Source organism: Poecilia reticulata, chromosome 4 (genome assembly GCF_904066995.2).
Source record: "Poecilia reticulata chromosome 4, P_reticulata-male-v2, whole genome shotgun sequence".
In the NCBI taxonomy this organism is placed as follows: Eukaryota; Metazoa; Chordata; class Actinopteri; order Cyprinodontiformes; family Poeciliidae; genus Poecilia; species Poecilia reticulata.
In genome coordinates this window covers 2961960-2987459 of record NC_088833.1, presented here as the reverse complement: position 1 = coordinate 2987459, position 25500 = coordinate 2961960, and the positions used below count along the sequence as shown (strand labels likewise).

General features: G+C 38.6%; 1 protein-coding gene across 3 annotated transcripts in view; it reads right to left on the bottom strand.

Annotated features, from left to right (window-relative positions):
• fnbp1l (formin binding protein 1-like) overlaps positions 1-25500 on the bottom strand; it is a 51254-nt gene that overhangs the window by 23641 nt on the left and 2113 nt on the right. For all 3 annotated transcript variants that reach the window (XM_081605996.1, XM_081605995.1, XM_081605994.1), the window contains exons 2-3: positions 3210-3325; positions 1650-1700 (exon numbers count right to left, since the gene is read on the bottom strand). In XM_081605996.1, the coding sequence (XP_081462122.1) occupies positions 1650-1700; positions 3210-3325 (167 nt within the window). The remainder of the gene's footprint in view (positions 1-1649; positions 1701-3209; positions 3326-25500) is intronic.

Genomic DNA, 25500 nt, shown 5'->3' with positions numbered 1-25500 from the left:
ATGCAACAAAACAGATTCCAGCTGAGACAGAACTGCAAAAACAGAATTTTATCAAGTATTTTGTCTAGTTTTAATGAAAATATCTTGGTGCGCTTTGAGACAAAACAACTTAAAAGTAACTTCTCAGCAAGATAAATAAGCTAGTTTTAGGTAAATAATTCTTTAATATATATTTTAAAAAATAACTAAGTATCTTTATTCAACAATTATTGATTTAAAACAAGTTTATTTATCTTGCTGAGAAGCTACTTTAAGGTTATTTTGTCTTAATACAAGTGTATTAAGATATTTGTATTTGAAACTAAACAAAAAACTGAAAAGCAACTTTTCAGCAAGAGAAATAAGCTTGTTTTACAACAATTCTTGAATAAAATTCTTAAAAGTGCTAGTTCCTCCGGCAGATTGTTGTTTGTTATAAGTTACTATAACATTGTTTTTGTCTTCGTGGAAGTTTATTAAAATATTTGCACTAGAAACTAGACAAAAATACATAAAAGTTTTCAAAAATTACCCTGAATTTTTAGTTCAGTAACAACTTTTTCTGTGGAAAAAATATAAAGCAACAAAACTGGTGGATTCCAGAAAGTTCATCTTAGAAAGCGCTGCAAAAACACAAAATATTACTAAATATTTGAAGATAAAACAACTTAAATGTCACTTCACAGCAAGATGAACAAGCTTGTTTATACAAAATAATTCTTGGATATATATTATAAAAAGAAATAGTTCCACTGGCAGATTTTTCCAGTTATGAGACATTTTTACTGTTTTAAGTGAGACAAATCTGCCAGTGGAACCAGCACTGTGTGTCTTTATTCAGGAATTATTGCCTGAAAACAACCAAATTTATCCTGCTGAGAAGTTACTTTTAAGTTACTTTTTATCTTAATTCTTGTGTAATAAGATATTTACACTAGAAACTAGACAGAAACACTTAAAAGTAACTCCTCAGAAAGATAAATAAGCTTGTTTTCAGTCAATAAATGTCTAAATCTAAAACAGTACCAGTTCCAATAGCAGATTTTTCACTTCTATGTAGATAATCAGCCGTAAAAATCTAAATTGATGAATCTCTAGTTTATCTTATTTTGAAAATATTTTCAAAATATTAAAAAATTAGTTTTTCTTTTCAATAATCCTCATTTCCTGCTCATTCAAACCTTCATAAACAAATAACTTTTATTCATAATGTATTAAAACAAGCATAAAATAAGAGGAAAACATTTCTCTTCATTTCCATGATCTAATTTCAAAAAAAGTGGCTAAGCAGCCGTTTGTTGGAAAAAACAAAACCTCCAAACAAATGAAACAAGAATTAAAAAGTTTTTTTCCTCTTAAAAATGTAATTTCTGAGTCTTTTCCAACTTTAGGGAAGCTGTAATAATAAAAATATAGACCCTTCAAGTGGTTTAAGGGGACAGAAAGATCTCCCCTGACCTCCACAGACCCTTCCAGATTCCTGCCGTCTATGTGACGAACTGCATTGTTTGGTAATTTTACAGGCGGGATGTGAGCAGCCACATCAAACACGCTTTTTAAATGACCAGTCAGAAATTATTCATCAAGATTCCAGCAGGGTTTTCCATTGCTCCAGTCCACAGGCATCCGAACGCATCGAGTAAAGGATTAAACTAAAACGACGTCCTCACCTTGGCTCTTCATCTTTTGAACGTTTTGGACAATATTTCTTCACCAGATTCCTACAAGGGGAAGAGGGAGACATAAAAGCTTAAGGCACTGTCTGAAATTTTAATCCTGCAAAAATGCTGAAAGTCAGACTGACACACACACACACACACACACACACACACACACACACACACACACACACACACACACACACACACACACACACACACACACACACACACACAGGATAGACATCCAAATTCAGCAGGAAAGGATCCAAGCATTAGAGATCAATCAAAGATTTAAACATCAAAGTCTTCGCCGGTCGTTTCCCTGAGGCTCCTGGAAATGCAGTTTGAATGAATTAACCGGAGCACGGCTAAAGGTGTGTTAGGCTGCATGTTTATGCAGATGCATGAGTGTGAGAGCTGTTATCAGGAAAAAAGAAAAAGGCAGCGTTGTCTGGAAACAGACTCATACAAAGATACACATTCAGTCGTTCCTCAATTGATTCTTAAAGAGGTTTGCTAGTTTCTTCCGGTTTGGTAACGAAGAAACAGAAACAGGCATTTTCATTCTTTATTTCAATATTCTCAACATTAATATGTCGACACGTTGAAGCATGACATCACACCAAGACCCCGCCCCCAGCTTCCTGCTGGAGGGCCAAAAAGCTGCCTGCTAACAATGACTAGCATCGGTTTTAGCTGTTAAGTTGTTAGCGTAATGCACTAAATACTAAAATAAAAAGGGACACAATGCTTTGCTACTAATCGTCAATATAATGACAACTAGATAACAAGGTCAGGAAACAGCTTTAATCAAAACACAGCACAAGAGAGGGAAATAGGTCAGCTATGCTAGCTTGACTATGACAACCTTCACATGTAGATGTGCTGTGGAATTCTGTGTGTTTCGGTTCAGTTAGAAAAATAAATAGATTAAAAAAAAGGCGACCTGAACATCAACTCCGACAGATCATCAGTAGAGCAGGTGTTTAAATTAGCTAATCAACCAGCGCTGATAGATTAGCTAATAGCAGCGGAAGCTAATCTAGCACAGCGATCACTTAAATAAACATCAAGCCTGAAAACATGAAACTGTAACAGACTCAATGTTCTGTTCTTTTTGTGGGAAATGTTTGTGTTATTTTTTGGTGTTAAATTCTGATACGTTAGTGGTGATGTTGCTGGTTGCTATGGCAACGAGTCTGTGCGTAGCACAGCTAACGCAGAGAGCGAGAAAGAAGGAGAATACGAGTGGTTTTGAGTTATGCCTCAATGGTTTTTCTGCGTTATTTTTCACTTTTGGACACTGTGTGACACTAAATTAGCAATACCTACATCTCCAGAAATGCAGCCACAGTCTCAGTATATTTAAAAAATGAAATCAGTGAAAATGTGACAACCTTGGACTTCTTAAGCATCGTTAGAGAGAAAAATGGCTAAAATTTCAGTCCTGATTGCAAGACATACAGGTAAAAATAAATTTTTGAATCTGACAGCAATAATACAATGATACAATGTGTGTGTGTGTGTGTGTGTGTGTGTGTGTGTGTGTGTGTGTGTGTGTGAACGTACCGTAGCTGCTTGGCATAGTTCTGCTCTATGTCCAGCCTCTCCTTAACAAACTTTGCATAGCGCTCGAGGAAGTCAATCCCCCACTGGGTGTGTTTGTCCAGATTCTCAAACTGGTCCTGAAATTTAAAAAAAAACACAGGACAGAAAATTAAAAGAAAGAACAAAAACAGAAACACTTTACATGTGTTTTAGAAAACAGCCACATTTCAGAAACCATTTTTATGCACATATCTTTTAACCTTACTAACACAATTAAACATTAATTTTTGCTAGTGCGCATGTGCAGACAAATGGTTTCTTATGGAGGTTCAAGATACATTTATTCTGTTAAAAACATTTATACAAAAACATTTATACAAAACACAAGAATCTCATATTCTAGTCTGTTGTTTGTACCTACAGCTCCATGCGTACAATAATACCAGGCTGGAAAACTACAACAATCGTACAATATTATACAATATTTACTGTATAACATGGGCATCTAAGAATAAAATCAGGAGAAGAACAAACTGTTCATTCAGAGAGTGAGACTCCAAGCTGATAACAGGAAGGTTTAACTGATGAAACCAAAGTTGTTTCTTTCCTGAGCTATTTTGCTAACCTAGTGATTTAAATCGATATTTTTGTAACAGCTGATGGTATCATAGTTACTTGGTCAAGTAATCAAATATAATGAACTCAGCAGCTCCACCAGGTGTTTGCTAATTGCTGCTGGCTAGTCTGAAGGAGCTGAGTGTGGGAGGAGCTTTGCCTCGAAGGCGGAGCTAGAGCCACCCAGGCTTTTAGCACAGCTGAATGGTTGCCATGGAGATTAAAGGATTTCTCAATGATGAAAAAAAAAATCAAAGCAACACTCCAGGTTTGTTTTTGATTAGGGAAACATTATAAGTTTATATAAAGCTAAAAAAAAAAGTAAATTTTATATAATTCTGCCCCTTTAAATTAATGGAACAAACAGAATAAAACAGAAAACAAGATGGCTGAACATGACATACACTAAACCACAACTTAGTTACTAGGGCTGTAGTGATACAATAATCTTACGATACGATACACGATATTCTGCTCACGATACGATATATATTGCGATATTCAGCAAATGATATAATTCAATCCACTTTTGCAATTTTCTGAAAGATTTTAGAGGGACAGAGTGATTTTGGTGACATTTGGTGACTGTTGTAGAGTTGGACTGAATTAATTTAACTGAAAACTGATTAAAAGCACCAACTACACAATACCTGGCTCTGGTTGGACACAGACTTAAAGTCGACAGCTGGACAAAATGAATCAAAGAAGTGGTGAGAAAACATGTTTCTTTTAATTGAAACAGTACAAACTGTAGCTTACATGCATTTGTAAAGTAAATAAAGTCACCAAGTACCTGCTCTGAATAGTTTGATACCTTTCTAACACTTAACATCTGAAGGAATCACTCTAAGCCTGATGACCTGATCACTCTCCTGGCGGAGCAAGCAGTGAGTGAGCAAGGTGACAGTTGGATGTTACGATACTTCCTGATGAATACCGATTTTTTTCTAGGAAAGAAAATATCGATATATATCGCAAAATCGATATTATTACACAGCCCTACTAGTTACGTCATTGATCAGCTCTCTCACAATACATTTGTTCTGGAAGATAAATTGTCCCAGACGTCATCACAATAAATGATAATGTTGCTTTGAGGCCATTTTCAAATTCTTGGATTATTACATTAATAATTCGCAAAGATCAATAAACTTTAAATTCAAATGGACATTTAACACTGGGACTGGAAGATGTTTTAAATGAAACAACAGAAACAAGAAAGTTCAGTTGAGATCAAAACACCAGAGTGAAGAGTTTTATCATCCAGCTTTTGGTAGAAAGAGAGAAATGACAAATCATGCAAATGGAAATTATTATAATTGATTTATTGCTTATTGTGACAGGTGCATCTCAAAGGAAGGTCATATTTCAGTCGAGCTACAGGACAGAATGTAACTGAATCAAAAGCAGAGGATGTAATCATGTTTGCTGCCTGCAGCCGCCGGCTGAACAAAACGCTGACTAATTATTGAACCCGGGCAAACAAACCGACCCAGTAAGTCTGAAATGTGAAATAAAAACCCTCCGCCGGCCTCTTTCAAGTCCTGCACATTCTTTGCTCAAAAAAGGAAAGAAAAACAGAAAAAGGAGGTTTGACTAAGACGTGAAGCAGCAGTTAGCTCAGAGCCTCGCTCTGAATCACAGCTGATGAGGTTTATTCTGGGTTCGTTTTAGCCGTCTTGCTCACGTCTGGAGCATCTCTTCGCCTCCTGGTAGCTGCAAGGCGGCGATTGCATCAGCCTGTGTGACGCAGCTATGAATAAGTAATAGACGATGAGCTCATGCTGTAGTTTTTGGCCGTCTCCGGGTTCCTGCTCTCTCCGTCCGCAGGGAGAAAAACGGGGATGAAAAGTGGAGTCTGTTAGCAACAAGCGCATGAAGATGGATGTGAAGATTTTATTTAATTCTGTTTCAATCACACTGATTAGTTAGTTAATTAATTTGCTCACAACAGAAGTTCATTATGATGATTTAATTTCCCTTTAGGACTTTTGAATTGAATTGACTCGATTAAACTGAATAATGGATCATAGAAGTGACTTTATTTCAGACCGTCGGAGAACGCCACTTTTAACTCCACTACATGTACAAATCCCGTCACAATTAGCAATAAATCAATTAATAATATAATAAATTCAAACCAGCAGAATCATTTCCATTTGCATGATTTATCAATTTTCTTTTTCTTCCAAAACTGGATGATAAACTCTTCAGTTTGGTGTTTTAGCCATTTTATGAAGGACTTTTAATTCATTTTATTTGTTGTTTTTGTTTATTTTGGATATTTAAAATGTCGTCCAGTTTCAGTGTTAAATGTTCATTAGAGTTTAAAGTGTGTTTTTGCATTATTATGCCATTATTACCATTATAATGCTTGAAAACGGTCTGAAAAACAACAATATTATCGTTTATCGCGATAACTTCTGGGACAATTTATCATCCAGCAACATTTGTTATCGCAACAGGTTTAGCAATAGATTCAGTTTTTATTGTTGGTACAGACTGAAACAGCATTTTGACAACTTGATCAATTTTGTAGGAATTTTGATTCTAATAGATCAAATTAGCAGTTCTTCCTGTGTCCTGCCAGTCAGCTGGCTGAAACACAGTCTACAACACAGTTCTGTGAAAATAAAGAAAAAGAAATGTAAATCTAAATAAATATCTGTTTTGTATTATTAATATCACTCGAAGAAAACGTCGCTGCACTGTTTCCATCAGGGTCTTCCTGAGGAAAATCCTGATTCAGGAATCATCAATGAGATTTTTATCTTTTGTGATGCTGGGTGCGGTTTTATTTACAGGCGCACTAATTGCACTTTTATTAAATATAATTTATATATCACATATATATATTTTAAATATAATTTAAAAACTCAACCTGTGGACTCCGGATTAAAAGTTGCTAAATATAGAAACAGAGCCTGTAATTTGGGGTGACTGCAGTTCAGGCTGATTTATCGGCGCCGATACTTAGAAGCCGATCTTATCTACATCAGCAAAGGTCTAAAAATCAACCACTGTTCATTAGAGATCATCAGCCGCTGCACGTTTCTTTCTCATGACTTTCTTACTATATTTAGCAACAAATTTCAGATTTCAGAACAAATAAATCGGAATCAGCAGATCAGTTTTTAAAGATCGGCGATCGGTCAGAAAGATGCAATCGAAGCACATCTACCAAAAAGTGTCTTTCCTTCTCATTAGACAGGAAGTTTTGTGCTTTTTTAAAAATTATTGTGTGACATATCCATGTTTTCTCTCTTTGAAAACCTAAAAATGGAAAAAGAAAGATGGTTCTGGATAAATAAACTTCCTCCTGTGGATATTTATAAAAACTTACTACCATCAGCGTTTTCTGTGGAAATTCACTCCATGTTGTCACAGCAGTAAAACTGATTAATGAGCAAAATATAAACGGAGAATATGCTGTAGAAACATCACTAAAATATAATAAGTTCAGCATTTTGTTATAAATCACTTAAAAAGATTAAAATGTTTGTAAATGAAAGTAAAATTGGTAAAAAGAAAAAAAAAAAAAGCAAACAAGTGGAACCTCTAATGGACATTTAATACTTGGGAGTATTTTAAGAGACATAAATGGAAGAAGTGCAGTTTAAGGACCTTTAGCAACATTTTATCAGTCGTGACACAAACTTGACCTGTCAGACATTTTTTACCCCTGAGATTTGACACCTGAAAGGCTGAAAGCTTCACTTCTTCACCGATTCTCTGCTGTGATTCACTCGCATCGCAATCTGGGAACAAATGACTCACTTAAGAGTCCAGAAGAAGAAACTGAAAAAAATCCTCATGAGCAGATTCCATCAGTTTTCCATGCAGCGATAATCTGCGAGCGTTGCACAGGAAAAACACACAATCAATTAGCAGAGCTAATGCTGCCAATACCAGAAGCTAATCACACAGAGGAGAGCAGAATCTGATTCACACTGCAGGAAATGTCAGCCTGGCGCGCGCGCGCGCACACACGCACACACACACACACACACGCACACACACACACACACACACACACACACACACACACACACACACACACACACACACACACACACACACACACACCTGCTCTCTATTTGAAGAGTGTGAAGGTGGGGACCTGAGAAGGCCTCTTGTTGTGTGCTGGATGATAAACATTTTAGCTCTTATTTTATCGTCACCGTTTTCTCCAGAGATCTAAGATGTTCAGGGATTATTTGCTTGTAAACTCACAACTCGGCTTTAGGCTGTCCCCGGTTGCCATAGTTACCCACATTTGCTGTGACGTTTTGACATTAGACTATAACCAAATTAGCATTAGTGCCGACTTTAATCTCAAAATCCGAACTTCTGTCTCGAAATAAATTCTGATTTTAATGTCCTCATAATTATTTTTTTCCCGTGGCTCTAACCCTCTTTCGAACCCGGACTCCTGAAATCTGCCAGATGTCTTTTATTCAACAAGCTGTTTGCACTGTTTTATCTCCAACCTGTGAGCACAATCACATTCCAGTGGATATTTGATTTGTTTTTTTTTTGGTGTTTTTTTTTACCCTGCGGCAGCAAACGTCTGAAAATCTGTCTGACAGGCCAACCTGAGGCGATGCCTGGGATTAAATTCCAGCGTTTGGGTGGATTAAAATCAAGCGGAGGAGTGTTGTGAACGAAGGAGGACTCCTCGCCTCTTCTGGAGACGTTTGTTTTGGTTATCTGCGCTGCAGCCCAGCGAGTTCCTGTGAAATGTTCCTCCCACTGTGAAACGAAGGCAGACATTTGCTTTCAATCAGCTCAAACTGTTCCTCTGAGCGAAAGAAACCGGAGTTTCTTTCTTCCTCTTATGCAACAGCCCAGGTTTTGTTATGCAGTCTGTTATTGTTTACTTTACCACTCTGATGATTGTTGTAAACAGTTTAATGCTTTTTCCAAAAGCCGCGCAGTCCTTCAGGAAAAACTGCCACCGTTTGCCGATCAAAGTTTGCGTCCACAGACGGTTTTAGCTGAAACTGGATCCTCAATTAAGAATCTGCTGCATATTGTTTACAGATTTCTTTCTGCTCCTTTTATGGCTCTGAGAGTCAAACGTCTTCAGACACCAGGGGGCCGATAACCAGAAACACACACCTCCGAGTAAAACCCGACAAAAGCCTAAAGAGACAAAGGGAGAAAAGGAAAACTAAAAAATAAAAGCCAAAGCCTGTCACAGTAAGAAATAATGGATGACGAAGGCAGAGGAAAGGCTTCAGCCTTCACAGCGTCATAGGCCAGGTTGATGGAATCAACTGACTTCCTCCCTCCCTGGTTACCTAGCAACTCATTCTTTGGTTGCCTAGCAACAGCCTGTTAAGTAGCTTGTGCAGCAGCAGCTTAAGTTTTTGCGTCATAACTGCTTAAAAATAATTTTAAAAAACAACGGCGTGAAGCGAAAGCTGTGGATAAGACAGGAAAGGTCTGTATTATAATTATCGACATCGACGATATGAAACGCAAGTATCGTGATTCGTGCTTCAGACATTATCGTCCAGCCCTAAAAACACGGTGAGACATTTTTAAACCTCCAATATCAAAATAATTTCTTGGTTTCATCTTTTTTTAATAGATCTAAAGTCATATTTAATAAATTTGATTACTGACAAGTTGCTTTAGGCGAGGGCTGCACTGTTTCCAGTAGGAAGGTCAAGGTTCAAATCCCCAAAAACGGGAGGCTGTGTGACGTAACCAATAGGAAAATTCACCTGCAGCAGCCACCATTTGACCCAGAGGGGGCAGCACTGAGGCGGTTTTAGGGAAAATAAGGCAGAATTAAATACAAAAATGTCGCAATTTACACAGAAACATAAAAATAACTGACTTAAAGGACAATTTAGAAAGATAATTAGGGGAAAAAAGTTGATTTGGGGTTTAGTTACTGTTTAATAAAGAAAATATTTACTCAAATGAGTCAGTTTTTCCATATAATTGTATATTTATTTCTTATTCCTGTTTGCAATAACGCTGGAAAGTGATCCTGATCGACTCCCGTTTTATCTTGTAAAACATTTTGTGTTTCATGAATAAGGAAAACTTTTACTCATCAGAGTAAAAGTTTTAAGTAACTTTTAAGTAACTTTATCTTGGGTTTCAGAAATATTTTTAGCAGCAGAACGATTCTATCGTAGATAAGAGCAATCAGAAGTCACCCGCCAGAGATGGGTCAGTTAAATATTAATCCACAGACACTGAACAACCCCTACAGTTTAATCTGTAATAATGAAGAACATTATGTCCTCTAATTATAAATTATTGTCCTTTCTTTGACTCAGCAGCTGTTCTGCAGCTCCTGCTTCCTAATATCACATAAACTTCACCAGGAAGTAAAGAAAAGGCCAAAATGTCACTTCCTCTCTTCTTTATCGCTACAGTAAAGCCATAAATTAGCGACAGCCGCCCTTTGACCCCGTCTGAAGTAACACACAGTTTTTGCTGACACATGCGTCTTTTATGATGCGTTTCCCACATAATTTACAGCATAACGCAGCGTTTAGCCAGACTGCTTAAACGCTCTGAACCAGCATGTCGAGGCTTGAAAAGTCACAAAAACAAACCAACCAAAACAAAAGTACGGCGACTGAAGTTTACTGGAATCCATTCCGAAATGTCAGCGCTGGACTGGAGGCCATCCAGGATTTATTTATATCCCACCGGTGGAAAAAACACACCTGAGCTGAGCTGCTAATCAAGTTTCATAGCGACCAGATCCTTTCTATTGTATCGCTCCGCTGATGCCTCCCAGGCAGCCTGACAGACAAGTTAGACGAGACGGGGAGAGAAAAAGAAAAATGGCCGCCTGAGCCTTCAGAGAGTCAGAGAACGTGATGCAGAGGAGATTCGTTATCTTTTAGGAGATAAATTAAAAGTTTTAGCAGGAGGAATCAGCTGCAGGTTTTCTGATGGAGAACAGATTAACTGGAATTATCTCATTTGATGGCATTTACATTGAGTAAATGCCATCAAATGGTATTTACTGTCTAGTTTCTACTGCAAATATGTTGGTTCACTTCAAATAAGACAAAACTAATTTACAAGTAACTTTTCAGCAAGACATAACAGCTTCGTTTAAGGAAATAATACCTTAATATTCACGATAATAAGACATTTTCCCATGTTATGAGTGAAATAATCTGCCGGTAGAACTGGAACTTTTTCATCAATATTAATTATTTTTTGTAAAACAAGCTCCTATTTCTTGATTAAAAGTTATTTGTTAGTTTTGTCTCAATTCTAAACAAAAATACGCGTTACTCTTTTGTATTTCTGCAGAGCGAAGACAAAGATCCTAAACAGAAGAAGCATTCTCTATAAAGTTGCACATAAAAGAAAACAGATGCAGTTTTTGTTTTGACTGATTAATGACGACATAATGGCTGCTGGAGGGTGTGGCGTTGCTCAGGCTTTAGCTAAATGCAGCTTTAATTACGGTGTCTGCTCTCTTTGTTTTGTCTGTTGCTCACGCTTCTTCTTTCTGCAGGTTAGGCATTTAACATAAATACTTATAATTCCTACCCCCATCCTAATGTTTTCTTAATGTTTTCTGCGCTCGGCACCAAATAAAATGATTAAATAAAATGGTTAAAATGTTGCAGGAAGAACACAGCAGGGAAAAACCCCAGATGTTCCAGATGCTCCTGGGATTCCAGGCAATTATCGGCTTAGTGCTTTAAAGTTACTGACGTTCCAGCTAAAAGCAAGAGCTGAAAATAATACTTATTTATTTATATAGCTATATTTATTGTTTCCATCCATCCATTTTCTTTCACCCTTGTCCCTCAGTGGGGTCAGGAGGTGCTGGTGCCTCTCCAGCTAACGTTCCGGGCGAGAGGCGGGGTCACCTGGACAGGTCACCAGTCTGTTGCAGGGCAACACAGAGACACACAACCATGCACACACACACACTCAGACCTAGGGACAATTTAGACGGACCAATTAACCTGACAGTCATGTTTTTGGACTGCGGGAGGAAACTGGAGTACCTGGAGAAAACCCACCATGCACAGGGAGAACATGGAGACACCATGCAGAAAGACCGGGGCCGGGAATCGAACCCAGAACCTTCTTGCTGCAAGGCAACAGCTCTACCAACTGCGCCACTGTGCAGTCCTTATATTTATAGTTTGTAGATGTATATTTTATAAATAACTGGAGCTATACATTAACTATATACATATTTACAGACAATATATTTGTATATAATTTGACATAGAAATAGATATTTCTTAAAAACACCTGGATCTATATATTTTTATTATTAATTGGAGATGTATATATTTTAGATCTACATATTTTTATAAATAATTTCAGATATTACATATTTGTAGATATATTTTTTTAAATAATTTAAGACAGAAATTATTTTTGTAGGTGATTCTGTATGAACTGCACATCTGATATTCTAAAACTCACCGATAACCAGAAAATGTCTGAACATCTCAGGTTCAGATTGATTCAGAGGATGAACATTTTAATTCAAAGTAAAAAACATTTAAAAACCAGTAAAGACCAGTAAATACAGATCAAACTGGTTTCTGCTGGTGGTGGTTCAGCGGCTGCTCAGTGTGTCCAAAATGAAGGAGCAGGAAGTGGTAATTACTGCATCCGACCATCCATCCGCTGAGCCGCGTCGTCACAACACACATCATCCATTCATTCATTCATTCATCCATTCAGAAAACAAACAAAACTAAAGGAAAACCACAGGATCCCTCCTTTATCCCGCCTCCACTCTTCAGATCGCGGCTAGAGTGGTGGATTATGGGTAATCAGACAAGAAAGGTACTAAACTGAGAAAAAGGAACTACGTCTACTATATTAGTGCGTATTAGACAAATAATCCCATAATAAACTGATTGACAGCCATGATATAAACTGATTAAGCCTGTTGCAATAATCAATTATTCAATTAATTACATGATCAATTAAAATTAGCTCAATAAATTTCCATTTTGATTATTATTTTTTAAGTTTGCTTAGATAATAATCCAATTTTATCCATTTTATTCATGTTTTAGGTTGTTTTATTTATTGTTTTTGGTTGTCATGTTTTAATCCAGAGTTAAATGTTCTTCACTAAATGAAAGTTTGTGGTTTTTAAGAGGGAATTATTAGACCATCTTAATATATTACTCAAAAATAGTCTCAGAACAGAACATTATTGCACATTTTAATAAAAATTATTTATTGTCCAGTGAAATTTGTTGTTGTGATGAAACATCTGCTGCCTAAAATTCAACCAGATTAATGAAAAACTTCAGTTTTCCCACCAGGAAGTCACAGCTGCGGCTAATCAGCTTTAAATTTATTTACACAGAAAGTCGTATAATTTGCACAGTGGTTTTAAATTTGTTTCTTTATGTCGTTTAACTGGAGCTCGGTGACCTTTGACCTCCTGGAGAACACGACATCTAAATGACCTGAATCTCATCAGAATAAACAAAGTTTATACTGAAATTTCTCTTTAATGAAAATGTTTCTCGTTTTAACGTCGTATTAAGATATAAAACTCGTCTTGTTAGAGAAATTTTCTCATTAAAACAAGAAACTGCTGCTGTACGGCTCCATCCATGTGACTGGAGGATGATGATGGAAATATCCTGCCCTTCACACGTGACGTGAACCATGGGGGGTCTAAAACGAGTCCAGTCCAAGCCGCGTTTGCTAATCGCTGACTAGTTGAACAAAAGAAGTTCACAAAGTGGGTTAAATCATAAATTACCATAAGTGGGTTCCCATGTGGATCTGCTGTCTGGTCTGAAACCGTTTACCCACATTAAAACATCACCAAAAACAGAAAACACCCAGCACGTCTACCTGATGGTTTCTGTCTGTGCCGTAACAACAATCTGTCGGCCATGACGGCGTTGCCTAGGTTACGCCCAAACCGTGGAGCTCAGGAGTTTTATGAGGCCCTGAAACTTTACTGGTCCGAGTAAACAGCCTGGGAAAAACTGTTGCTGCATGAATTTACAATGAATTTACATAGTTTCCTCCAACGCTGTTGTCCTAGTTACACTTGACCACCTGTAAATCTCTATCTGTGGTGATGAAACGTAGGAAATTCCTGACAAAATCCAGAGTTTCCCACAGAAACGCGAACAAACCCGGAGCAGAGAAATGCAGTTCACCCTTTGTTTATGAACACAATGCTGCTTCCTAAATCAGCTCATCTGGTAAAGCTGTGGTGTCCAAACATTTCACCCTGGAGACAAACTACCACAAAATTCATTCAATTAAAAATGAAAATGTTTTGTTGTTGTTTTTCAGTTTTACTTGTTTGATAATAAACAAAATTTTTATGAATTTTATAAATTCTTAAAGAGTGAAAACATAAAAATGGCTTTTGGACTGTCGCTTCATCAAAAAGAAAAACAATTTGACCAAATTTTCATGGAAATTTGGTCAAATTGTTGCTGTTTTTGGTTTGTGGTCAGATCTTAATCATTTCAGGGGCCTTAAATTATTTATTATGTCTGGATGCAAAAAAATAAATGGTCAATTATGAAAATTTTATCTGATAAATGTTACTTTCTATGAACATTCTCACATAGTAACATGTAGTTTCTATTCCAGCAACAACAAAAACAATCCTTGTGGAGTCCAGGTCAATCTATTTAAGGGTCTGGGGCAGTAAAAGCCTTTCTATTTCATCCTGTGCTGGGAAACCCTTAAATAAAGAGATGATAATAGTAAAATATGGTGCAGAGGGGAACCACGTAAGAGCTGCAGCACAAACAGAGAACAGAGCTGCAATTATGAACAAAGAGAAGCGAAGAGCTAATGGTTTGTAATCATGTGGCAGCAGAGACATGCCTGCTGGCCATTAGTCACATGGATACACAGGCATAATGAGTGGAGGCCAGACTGGCTTGTTTCCCTCTTCATGCGATTTTAAACACCTCAACGATGTTGGAAATATTCAACTTTTAGCCACTTGCTGTTTTCTCTACCTCGCTGTAACTTTTTAAAGCCTTAAATGTATTTTGTTGCGTACTGCAGTGCAGAAAAGCTGCATTAATATCTTTATATTCTGTTATATTTTTCAATCTGTTCAGTTTTCTCTACTTTTGAACTATTACAAAGGCCTTTGGCAATAAGTAATACATTAATTAATCAGATGATAACATAAAACAAGCTCAATAATTTCCATTTAAATTATTTTTTGGTTTTTTCTTTTCCATAAATGTTGTTTATTTTCACAAATTCTCCAGCTTTAATGGATGGATGGACCCAAGTCTTTATTTCAGTAAATGTCGCTGCGTATTTGTGGTCCTGCTTCCCATTAATTTAAAATAAAAGTAAAATAGGTAAAGAAAAATGTATAAAAAAGGACAAAAACTGTGTAGGTCTGTCGCAATAAGCAACAAATCAATTAATCGCATTGGAAGTTATAACAAAGTCAATGATTTCCATTTGCATGATTTATTGTTTTTTTCTCTTTCTACCAAAAACCGGATGATAAAAGTTTTCAGCCTGGTGTTTTGGTCTCAACTAGCCTTTTTTTAAGGATTATTTTTGTTTACAGAGACTTCATAATTTGTTTTATTTGTTGTTTCTGTTGTTTTGTTTATTTATTTTGGATATTTAAAATTTTCCAGTTCCATTGTTAAAGGTTTACTAGAATTATAGTTTATTGATCTCTGATAATGTGTTCTTTAATTATTATTATTATCATTATATTACTCAAAACAACAATATTATCATTTATCATAATAACTTATAGTGCATGACTGGCCTACTATTATCATGTCACAGTTTTTGCTGCAGAACTGCAAAACAAGGTCATGAATTTCTGGTTAACCAGTTTCATGAATCCGCCATTTTTATTCCTAAAGGCGGTTTTGTAGTCCAAACTGAAGGATGCTAAAGCTACTGGAGGGCTGGTTGCTACCTTGGATCTTTGTGTGCATAACACACACAATCATTACACCGTCCAGAAACTCTTCAAAGCGTCTGGATAAATACCAGTATTATTTTTCTTTGAGCGCTTCACCAATCTCCGTCATCATCAAGAAGAATTTCCTGGAAGATTTCGTCTAAATGAAGCGTCAGTTCCTTCTGTTGACGGAAACGACGGACACAGCACAGCGGTAAGCTGCTAATAACACTAACATGGCAAACAGTATTTTAGACATTAATTTACTGACCATTGTTTTGCTAGCGTTAGCATGCTACTAGCTTATGTTAGCATGGTGTGCTACCTTTTAGCGCATTGAAGAGATAGCACTATGGTGTGTTTTGAATAATACTATTGAATTAAACAGTTTGCTGTTATTTATGCCATTTTGTTGGGGAACAAATGATCCAAATGCCTACAGTAATGTTCTTGATGCTAGCGCTAGTTGCTAGCAAACCATAAAAATGTCCAAGTTGCTGAGTTGCTCTCAGACACACCTCAGAATGAGGGTAAAAGAAAAAGAACGGCCTGTGCAGCAAAACGAACGACTGAAATGGGAAAAGGGAGGATTTAACAGCATATATCCACTTTAAAGATTATCTGCAGGTTTATCATCAAACTGAAACCAATCGTACAACAAAATAGCATAAACATAAAACACATAAACATAAAACACTTTATAACACCATTTTGATTGAAACAAGCTTCTTCTTCAGGTCTACCAACTCCAGGGAGTCCCGCATTACTCTGTGTAAGAGTCACATGACTGAGAGGGAAATCATTACTGAAACCTACATAGAAGTTATGACACTGGAGTTATGCAACTGTCTCCGTCAGGTACTGGTAGTAGTTCAGAGGCTCCTGTAAGCTTCTTCCAGTAAAACCGATCCGTGAAGGCGATAACATCAGCTCAGCAGGTTTAGCCAGCAGCTGATGTGTTTAGCACAAAACAACCAAAGGACATCGGCCCGAGGACATCCAGTGTCTGTGCCATAAACTGAAGCTGTTACTGCAACTAACACGCTACAATCGACGCACATGATTGCAGAATCAGATGTCCGTGACAAAAGTCTGGTACTTCAAGATGAGGTTAATGGCTTTGGATCCAGTCTGGCTATAAAACAACAATGCTCGTCTGTATGCATCACTCGTGACAAAGGATGAAGAGATTTCCAGTTCCAGATGCAATTTCCCAACCATTTCCAATAAGAAAGCTTAATATCCCAGTGCAGTAGCCAATTTAAAATGGCAATGCATGCCAATTGAAAGTATATTGTTTTATGGTGTTATTTTCAGGTGCACTAGCAGTTATAAATCATTTTCCGTTCAGACGTCAGTTATTCCTTCACCAACATAGATGACCCTTGCGTAACATTTAAAACTGTAGTAAAACCTGAGGATGCCTTCCTTCACGGCGTCTTCATAAACCATCCAGAGATGACGTAAGCGGAATTAAAAATTTACGCCGTGGCTATAATCAGTTCTTCCCCAATCTGCCACCTCTAGGCCGGAACAAGTCGGACCGATCTGTGTATCGTACGCTAGCAATTTGATTGGCAGCAGACTGCATTCTTTGGTTGACCTGTGGATTTAAGTCAACAACTCAACCACCATTTTCAATCCGCCATGAGACCGTAGGAGTTGACGGGATGGCGAGCTGCAAATCTGTAAGTCCATAGTCAAACCTTGAAGTTCCAACTTTTTACCAATCGTGGTGGAAGAGCGGCAGTGCTTCCCCCAATAATATAAGCCTGGTGGGCTACCAGGCTTTGAGTCGTTTGTTTATTTTAAACAAACAGTAACAGTGTTGAGACGGATTTAGGTAAGGTTAAAGTTGACGCATTGGCCTGTTGGCCTCAGACGTTATTATTTCCAAATCACAAAGCCATCGGAGCGTCGACCACAGCTCCAGCCCCGATCGTGTTCCCACATTCCTGCCCACTCAGGAAGGAACAGGCTGCCAATGGAGACGCATCTAAATTATCGAGCACCAAACAGACATTAACCAGCTGAAGTGAGAGTTAATGGAGAAGAGACTTTAGTCCGTCCAGGGTGTCCTGGGTCTCTCTCTGGATTGGGATGCAGCCAGAATGCCTCAAGTAAACTAATTTCATCCGCTTGTGTCTGTAATATCGATCTTCAGGTCACTACCAAGAGTTCACGAAGGTAGAAACATCGAATGACGAAACCCCAGAACCAGAACCAAACATGGAGAAGCAGCATTCATCTGCTCGGCACCACAAAACTGGAACAAATTTCCAGAAAACTGCAAAACAGCCGAAACACTGAGTTCCACCTCTTTAGAGTTGCTTTTGAATCATAATAACTGAAACATTGACCAACATTTTGATGTATAATGGCGACAGCAAAATGTAATGTTTCAAATTGTGTGTCCTATGAGTTTGTATTTTCATGATTTAAAGCACTTTGTCTTGTTTCTGAAATGTGCAATACAGATAAACTTGAGCAATTGAACGGCCAATAGATTGTGTTACAAAAGACGACGCAGCTAAGGACAATCTTTAGCAACTCCTTAAATGTGTGTTGTTGCTTTAAAATGATAAATTAGCGGAGGTATTTTAATTACAGACCTGTGTATTTGGATGTGTTGAATACAGGATTGAATAAATTGAAACACTGGTATTTAGGTGTAATTTGCTCCTTTGCATTAACCACAAACCAGCATTGACTAAAACATGCAATCTTGGTTTAAAATAAGTTCCAGTGATGTTTGGCCAGGAATAATGACTAAAATCACTATGTTTGATGGAACAGCAAAGTATTCACTTTCTCCAGACACACCAAGCTGGCAACCGTTTCCTGTTGGCGTTAACCTCATGGAAATCCCTGCTACTGTCTGCGTTACACAAGTCGGGTCCGATCACATACAACCATCCAGCAGAGGTTTGGTTTAATGACGGCGCTCTAAAACATTCCACCAGTTCTCCACATGGCCCAAAGCTTATTTTTTATCCACTGCCTGACAAAGTTACTGACTAATAAACAGTTGACAGACTGACTCACAGAGGCAGGACAGCACTAAACGCAGCTGCTGCTTTGAACAAATCCTGACGACGAGCGGAGTCATAACTCAGAGAGGCCTGGATCAGTTTCTGTCTGTTGTGACTCATTTTTTTATTTCCTGGAAAGAAAATACTACCAACACTTGTTGTACAACAAGATTAGATTTTTTTATAACCAAACATGAGCTCTGTGTCTGGCATGAAGAAAAAGTATCACAAACATAGAGTCTCTAAAAAGCATCAGAAAATCAAATCCTCCACGTTTTCCACAAACAGTGACCCAAAGCAAACCACTGATCCTTCATCAACAAAGAAAAGTGCTAATGTCAGGAGTTACAGTCTAAAAAAAGTCAGGTCGGATAACGTGCAGCGACCTATTTAGACGGGTTCACTCCAGGTCATCGCTTTTAGAGGCCCTACAGGTGGGTCTGCGTCTGGATCCAAGACGAACTAGACTGCTGAACAGCTGGTTGGCTGGATGCAGCTGTGGAAGAGTCCAGAGGGACGCAGCAGGAGGATGAGAGGAAGGAAGAGGGGGAGGAACGGCAGAACCACTGGGGAAACATTCGGAAGAAATGCAGAGATGAAGAAGCCTCTTTGTTCACATAATGGATGCAAGCACCAGTCCTTTAGCAGCAAATTTCATTTTAAAAATAAGCTCATCTCTGTTATTCGTTTTAGCTTTGAGCTTATCCATTTACCTTCACCTGTGAAGGTGAGAAAAAATTATGGTTCTGTTTTCACACCTGACTGACCAGTAGACTCGGTTTGATCGGGAACCAAAGCTGCAACATTCGCTACATTTTCATCTGGTTTGTTTCTCTTTTTCACTGCACTGTGTCAAATGAACCAAACCCTCTGAAAAAGCTGTTCCCCTCCTCACCTGTGGGGGCGCTGCACCAAGAACTACTAAAGGAAATGACACAAAAACCTCTGAAGAAGAAACTCAGCGAAACTTTCCCACAAAATATAAACAAAAATGGAGTAGAGTCAGATCTTAGCGGTTGTAGGATTTATCCTTTGTCTTTAGCTAAAGACCAAAAGCCATTTCTCCCGCTGGCGTAAGACACATGCGTTTGTTTTTATTGCATCTACCCAGAATGCACTGTGCTGTAATCAACTTCCTGTTTTTGGAGAGGTCTCGGATCCACTTAGCGTTCACATAACCATTCGAACCGCACCAGAGTTCACTTCAACCGAACCAAGGCCGAGGTTTGTAGACGGACCTTTTTGGGTTTGAATCAGAGTTCGATTATTTCCATTCGTTCAAATTAAAGGCACATCAACGCATTATTTTGTTCTCTGCATCAGTTCATTTTGACACACTGACATTGTAATGTAGAGCTGTTGCACATTTCAGCTTTGAAACCTATATAACTTGTTATAATTTGCGCTATCGGGGATGAGTAGACATTAAATAAAAGGGACCCAAGGTGGACCCCTGAGGTACGCCACGGGTTACTTCTGTTAAGTCCCTGTTCTTCATGTATGACTCAAACCAGTCAGATATAACACCAAAAAATTCAGGTTACGACTGAGCTTCATGTAAAGTCAATAACAAAAAAACTATTTGAACTCGAGGCCTCCATAAAGTGCTTTAAACAACTTAATTTATGCATTTTGCACTGACTTTATGTTATAAAATAGTCAGGACGTACCGATACAAAAACTTGGGCTGATATCAATATCCAATATTAATACTGTTATGGCCGATAACCAATATTACACATATTTCACCAGCATTTTAACACCTTTGGGGGGAAAAACATCAGAAACAGATAAAAAATAAATATTGATTGTTCATATCGGTCCAGTTTTATTTACTGAACCGATACCAATATGTTAAAAAAATTACTAATATCAGCTGATACCAATGTTGGTGCCCGATATATCACAAAATAGTTTAAATCAATAGTATATACAGTCCTTTTTGCAAACTGATTCACTTTTACGGCTTTTAATTTTGTTTCAGAAGATTATTAAATAAAGTCTAAATAAATTATGACAGGAAAGCTTTCAGACTGAGGATGTAGAAGATCACAAAAAGATCCCTTTAGCCAAATTAATTTTCATCTGCTCGGACTGACATCCCATTCAATCACAACATATCACGTTACCACAAACGTCCAGTGGGATCATTAAAGTTTCATATAATCCATTATGCCTAAACTCGGCTCATCTCTCAGCCTTCATCAACCCGCCTCCCGCAACCAAACGAAAATATCCCTGCGCATCTCCCATTACTAAACTTCCTCCCCTCCATCTTCGAGCCTCTCTCTCCTGCTAGGACATTTTTCTAATTAGGAAAGACATCCACCCTTCATAAGGGCCAACGTGGGCTTCACCCATTGCCGTCACACATCTCGATCTGAAAACATCCTGCTCCCTTCCTCACACCTACAAAAACACCCCCACCCCCTGCACACACAGACAACGTGTTGACAAGCTTGGCTGGACCGAGTCTAACAGCTTGTCATGTCCAGGCCGGCGCCCTCAGCTTCAGCATGACTTGTTTCTCACCCGCTGGGGCCTGCGAGGGACAAGCCTGCTGCTTTATCCAGCAGCAGCCAAAGAACCACGACTTCCACGGATTCAGAAACAGAAGAAACAGCAAGCCGAGGTTTGGGGTTTGCCTTGGGGTTTCATATTTTCAGGACTGGACTGAAACACCAGAAGACTCCTGGTCAATGATTGGCAATGGGCGGGGGGGGCAGTAAAGGCATGGAGGGTCTCCAGCTGGTTTATCTCGACTCCATGCCTGATATGACACATATTAATTAACCTCTTATTGTTTTTTGTACTATTATTTATCATACAGTCCAAAAAAACTGATGAATTCAGTTTAGAGATTATGTATCAAGGTGTGTAATAACTTAAATATTAAGTTACTGTGACAATCATTAGTTTAATACCAATTTTAATACCAACTTTTTCCATTAGTTTTTGCAATTTGTGGTGCACAAAAAATATAACTACATGATGAGATAGTACAACCTCGGCCTTGAAAGGTCCAGGTTGGTATGTTTGGGTCTTCTTAGGTCCGATCTGGCATTGGTCTGGTACTGATCTGGTACTGGTCTGGCATTGGTCTGGCATTGGTCTGGCATTGGTATGGCACAGGTCTGGCATTGGTCTGGCATTGGTCTGGTACTGGTCTGGTACTGGTCTCGTACTGGTCTGGCATTGGTATGGTACTGGTCTGGTACTGGTCTGGCACAGGTCTGGCGTTGGTCTGGCGTTGGTCTGGCGTTGGTCTGGCGTTGGTCTGGCGTTGGTCTGGCGTTGGTCTGGCATTGGTCTGGCATTGGTCTGGCATTGGTCTGGTACTGGTCTGGCATTGGTCTGGCATTGGTCTGGCGTTGGTTTGGCGTTGGTTTGGCGTTGGTTTGGCGTTGGTCTCGTACTGGTCTGGCATTGGTATGGTACAGGTCTGGCGTTGGTCTGGCATTGGTCTGGCATTGGTCTGGCATTGGTCTGGCATTGGTCTGGCGTTGGTCTCGTACTGGTCTGGCATTGGTATGGTACAGGTCTGGCGTTGGTCTGGCATTGGTCTGGCATTGGTCTGGCATTGGTCTGGCGTTGGTCTCGTACTGGTCTGGCATTGGTATGGTACAGGTCTGGCGTTGGTCTGGCATTGGTCTGGCATTGGTCTGGCGTTGGTCTGGCGTTGGTCTGGCGTTGGTTTGGCGTTGGTTTGGCGTTGGTCTCGTACTGGTCTGGCATTGGTATGGTACAGGTCTGGCGTTGGTCTGGCGTTGGTCTGGCATTGGTCTGGCATTGGTCTGGCATTGGTCTGGCATTGGTCTGGTACTGGTCTGGCATTGGTCTGGCATTGGTCTGGCATTGGTCTAAGAAGAAATATCATCTTAATTACAAAAAGAATCCCCCTTCATATAAACCACTGAAATTTGTGGCTACAACTTGAAATATGTGAAAAATAAGAACAGTTACATTTCAGAATAATTTTGTTCGTTTGTGTTTTTGTGGTAATTTGTGGAGGGTAGTAAAGTAGCTCAGGAGCCCCAGAGATCCTAGACTGCTGTCTGCGTCCAGACGTGGAGTCTGCAAGCTATAAATATCACAAACAGGAGCACGAATAACAAGCACCTTTGTGCAAGTCAGAATGTGCGGCAGAGAATGCAAACAATGCTCCCGACTGAAGCAGGAGAAACACTGAACACTTTCAGGAACTCCAAATCCACACCGTCAGCCTCCGAACCGCTGATCTGAGTCGGTTGATCCTTTTCTTTTCACAGCTTTCACTGTCAAATCCTAAAACCATGTAGAGATTGACCTTTCCACACCACCGTCTAAGTCTCCATCCCCTTATCCTTGTCTTTCAGTTTGGCCGGCCAACATGGACGACCGCCTGTCAGCCCGTTGTCCTTCAGCCGGTTCTGACCGCTCCGTCCCGCTGGGCTCAAGCCCGACTCGCTCAGACAGACCTGAGCACAGCAGGCCGGCATCCTGGCTCTAACGCACACAAAACACAGACACAGCTCCGATTCAGGCACACTTCCTACTCTACACACACGCATGTGCATGTGTGTGTGTGTGTGTGTGTGTGCGTGTGTGTGTGTGTTGGGGCAGGAAGCCAGCGCAGTAATAGGATGTTCCTCGCTCGGTTTGTAAGGATGAGCAGGAGCCAAAGCACAAAGCAAAAGGTAAACCAAGCAGCACCCAGACATTAGCTAGAGATGCTACGCTAATCTGGCCACAGAAACTAATTCTACTGGACGATAAATTGTTGCGATAAACAATAATACTGTTGCTTTGAGGCCATTTTCAAGGAATATATTGGTAATAATAATGCAAAGAAACATTCTCCAATATCAATAAACTTTAATATCAAATGAACATTTAACACTGAAAGACTTTTTAAAATTCCAAAATAAAAAAAACGACAGTAAAATGAATTATGAAGCCTCACTCTTCAAAAAAAGAAGCTGGTTGTGACTAAAACACCAGACTGAAGACTTTAATCATTCAGTTTTTAGTAGAAAGACAGAAAAGAGAAAAACAACAAATAATGCAAATGGAAATTATTGAGCTCGTTTAATTGATTTATTGCTTATTGTGACCAAAAAGCAGAGAAAGAAGGAGGAACTTCAAACTAACCCCTTCAATCTATCATAATGGGAAAAGATCTTATCCCCTACTCCAACATCTCTCTAATAATACGGCCAGAGACTTAGAGAGGAGCAGCAAAAGCAAATAAAGTGGATTAGCAGTGCTTACCAACATCTGATGGTGTTGCTGCCAACAGCATTGCAACGACTCTGAAGATACTTACATGATATCAGTTACAAGAACATTTACTTTCCCTTCAGGATAAATAAGTATTTGTTAATTGAATTCAGGTGAAGCGTTCTCTGAAGCTGTGTTATGTATTTTAGATGTAAATATTAGTGACTGAGACGCTTAAACTCCAACAAAAGTTAGAAAAATGTAGGTCAACTGTAATCAATATAAAAATTATAAATCTCATAAGTAGCATTTCAGATCTCTAGGTATTTTTTTTACCATATCATGATGTTGGAACAGTCAAAGTGGCTCTATTATGGGTTGGTTAACGATCAGCAGGACTAAATATCCAGTCACATTATTTTGACTTTTAGTAAGAATTAACACCAGAAGCTGAAATCAATTGGTTTAATAAATGAGATTCAGCCTGCAGTCATCTGAGCATCTCACTGGCCAATCAGCAGATTTACATCTTTTACATTTAATCCTTAATCTGACCACAGACAGCTAGCACATTAATCCAATCAGGGGATTCAGGGATTACATTTCCACCGTAGCTGGGTGAGATGCAGGTTGCTTTGCTCCAAGGCTGGAGGAAAAGACACGATGCAGCGATAAATTACTAATATTATTAAATATCGCTGTTTGGACGGATGTTTCATCGACATCACACACGGCGAACAAGCAACGCTTAAAGTCTTGTTCTATTAAAGCAACATGCTTCTGAGGACGAGGGATTGCTGAAAATGAGTGGCTTGACGCATACGGAGCCTCGACCTGATGGGTTTCTACCAACTGGTGTTATATGACTGAGGTTAATTATAAAAACAATTAATAATGTGTTGAATTGGATCTGAATCAGGCTACATATAGCATTGTGTTGGGATTAACTGGAGTGATTTGAATTTAATTCTGTTTATCCTGCAAAGCAAAGAAGACGAAATGTAATTATGGTGAATTAAAGAGAGTTAAGTTTAAAGTTAAACACCCCTGAATGCAGAAGATGATGTTTCCCAGCCTAAAGTAGAATATTTGGTTTTCTGAGCTAAATTAAATTACAACCATGAAGAAAATCAATTAATAAAAGGCAAAAAAGAAACAGAAAAAAATATAAAAAATAATGAATTAATCCTTCATCCATTCAGCACCTCTAACTTTTTAAGGAACACAAACATATTCAACAATGTCTTTTGATTTCAGATCTAAAAATATACATTTTTATTATGTTTTCTTTGCTAAACAAACACATTTACATTGAATATGAAGCTTAAAGTAAATTAGCACCAATCCACCGCCTAGTTTTCCCTTGATGGGATCCATCATCTGCTGGCTGAATTTTGAAAATCTGAAATTATTTTTTCCATTTGATGCTATACGTCAAAACAAAAATCTGTCTATTAAATGTGTCAACACGCTGAGCGCATTTCCTCTGATGCACATTGACTGAACAACCGTAATATGATGCGTAAATGTGGATTAGACTGCCACCCGTTTCAAAAATGACTTC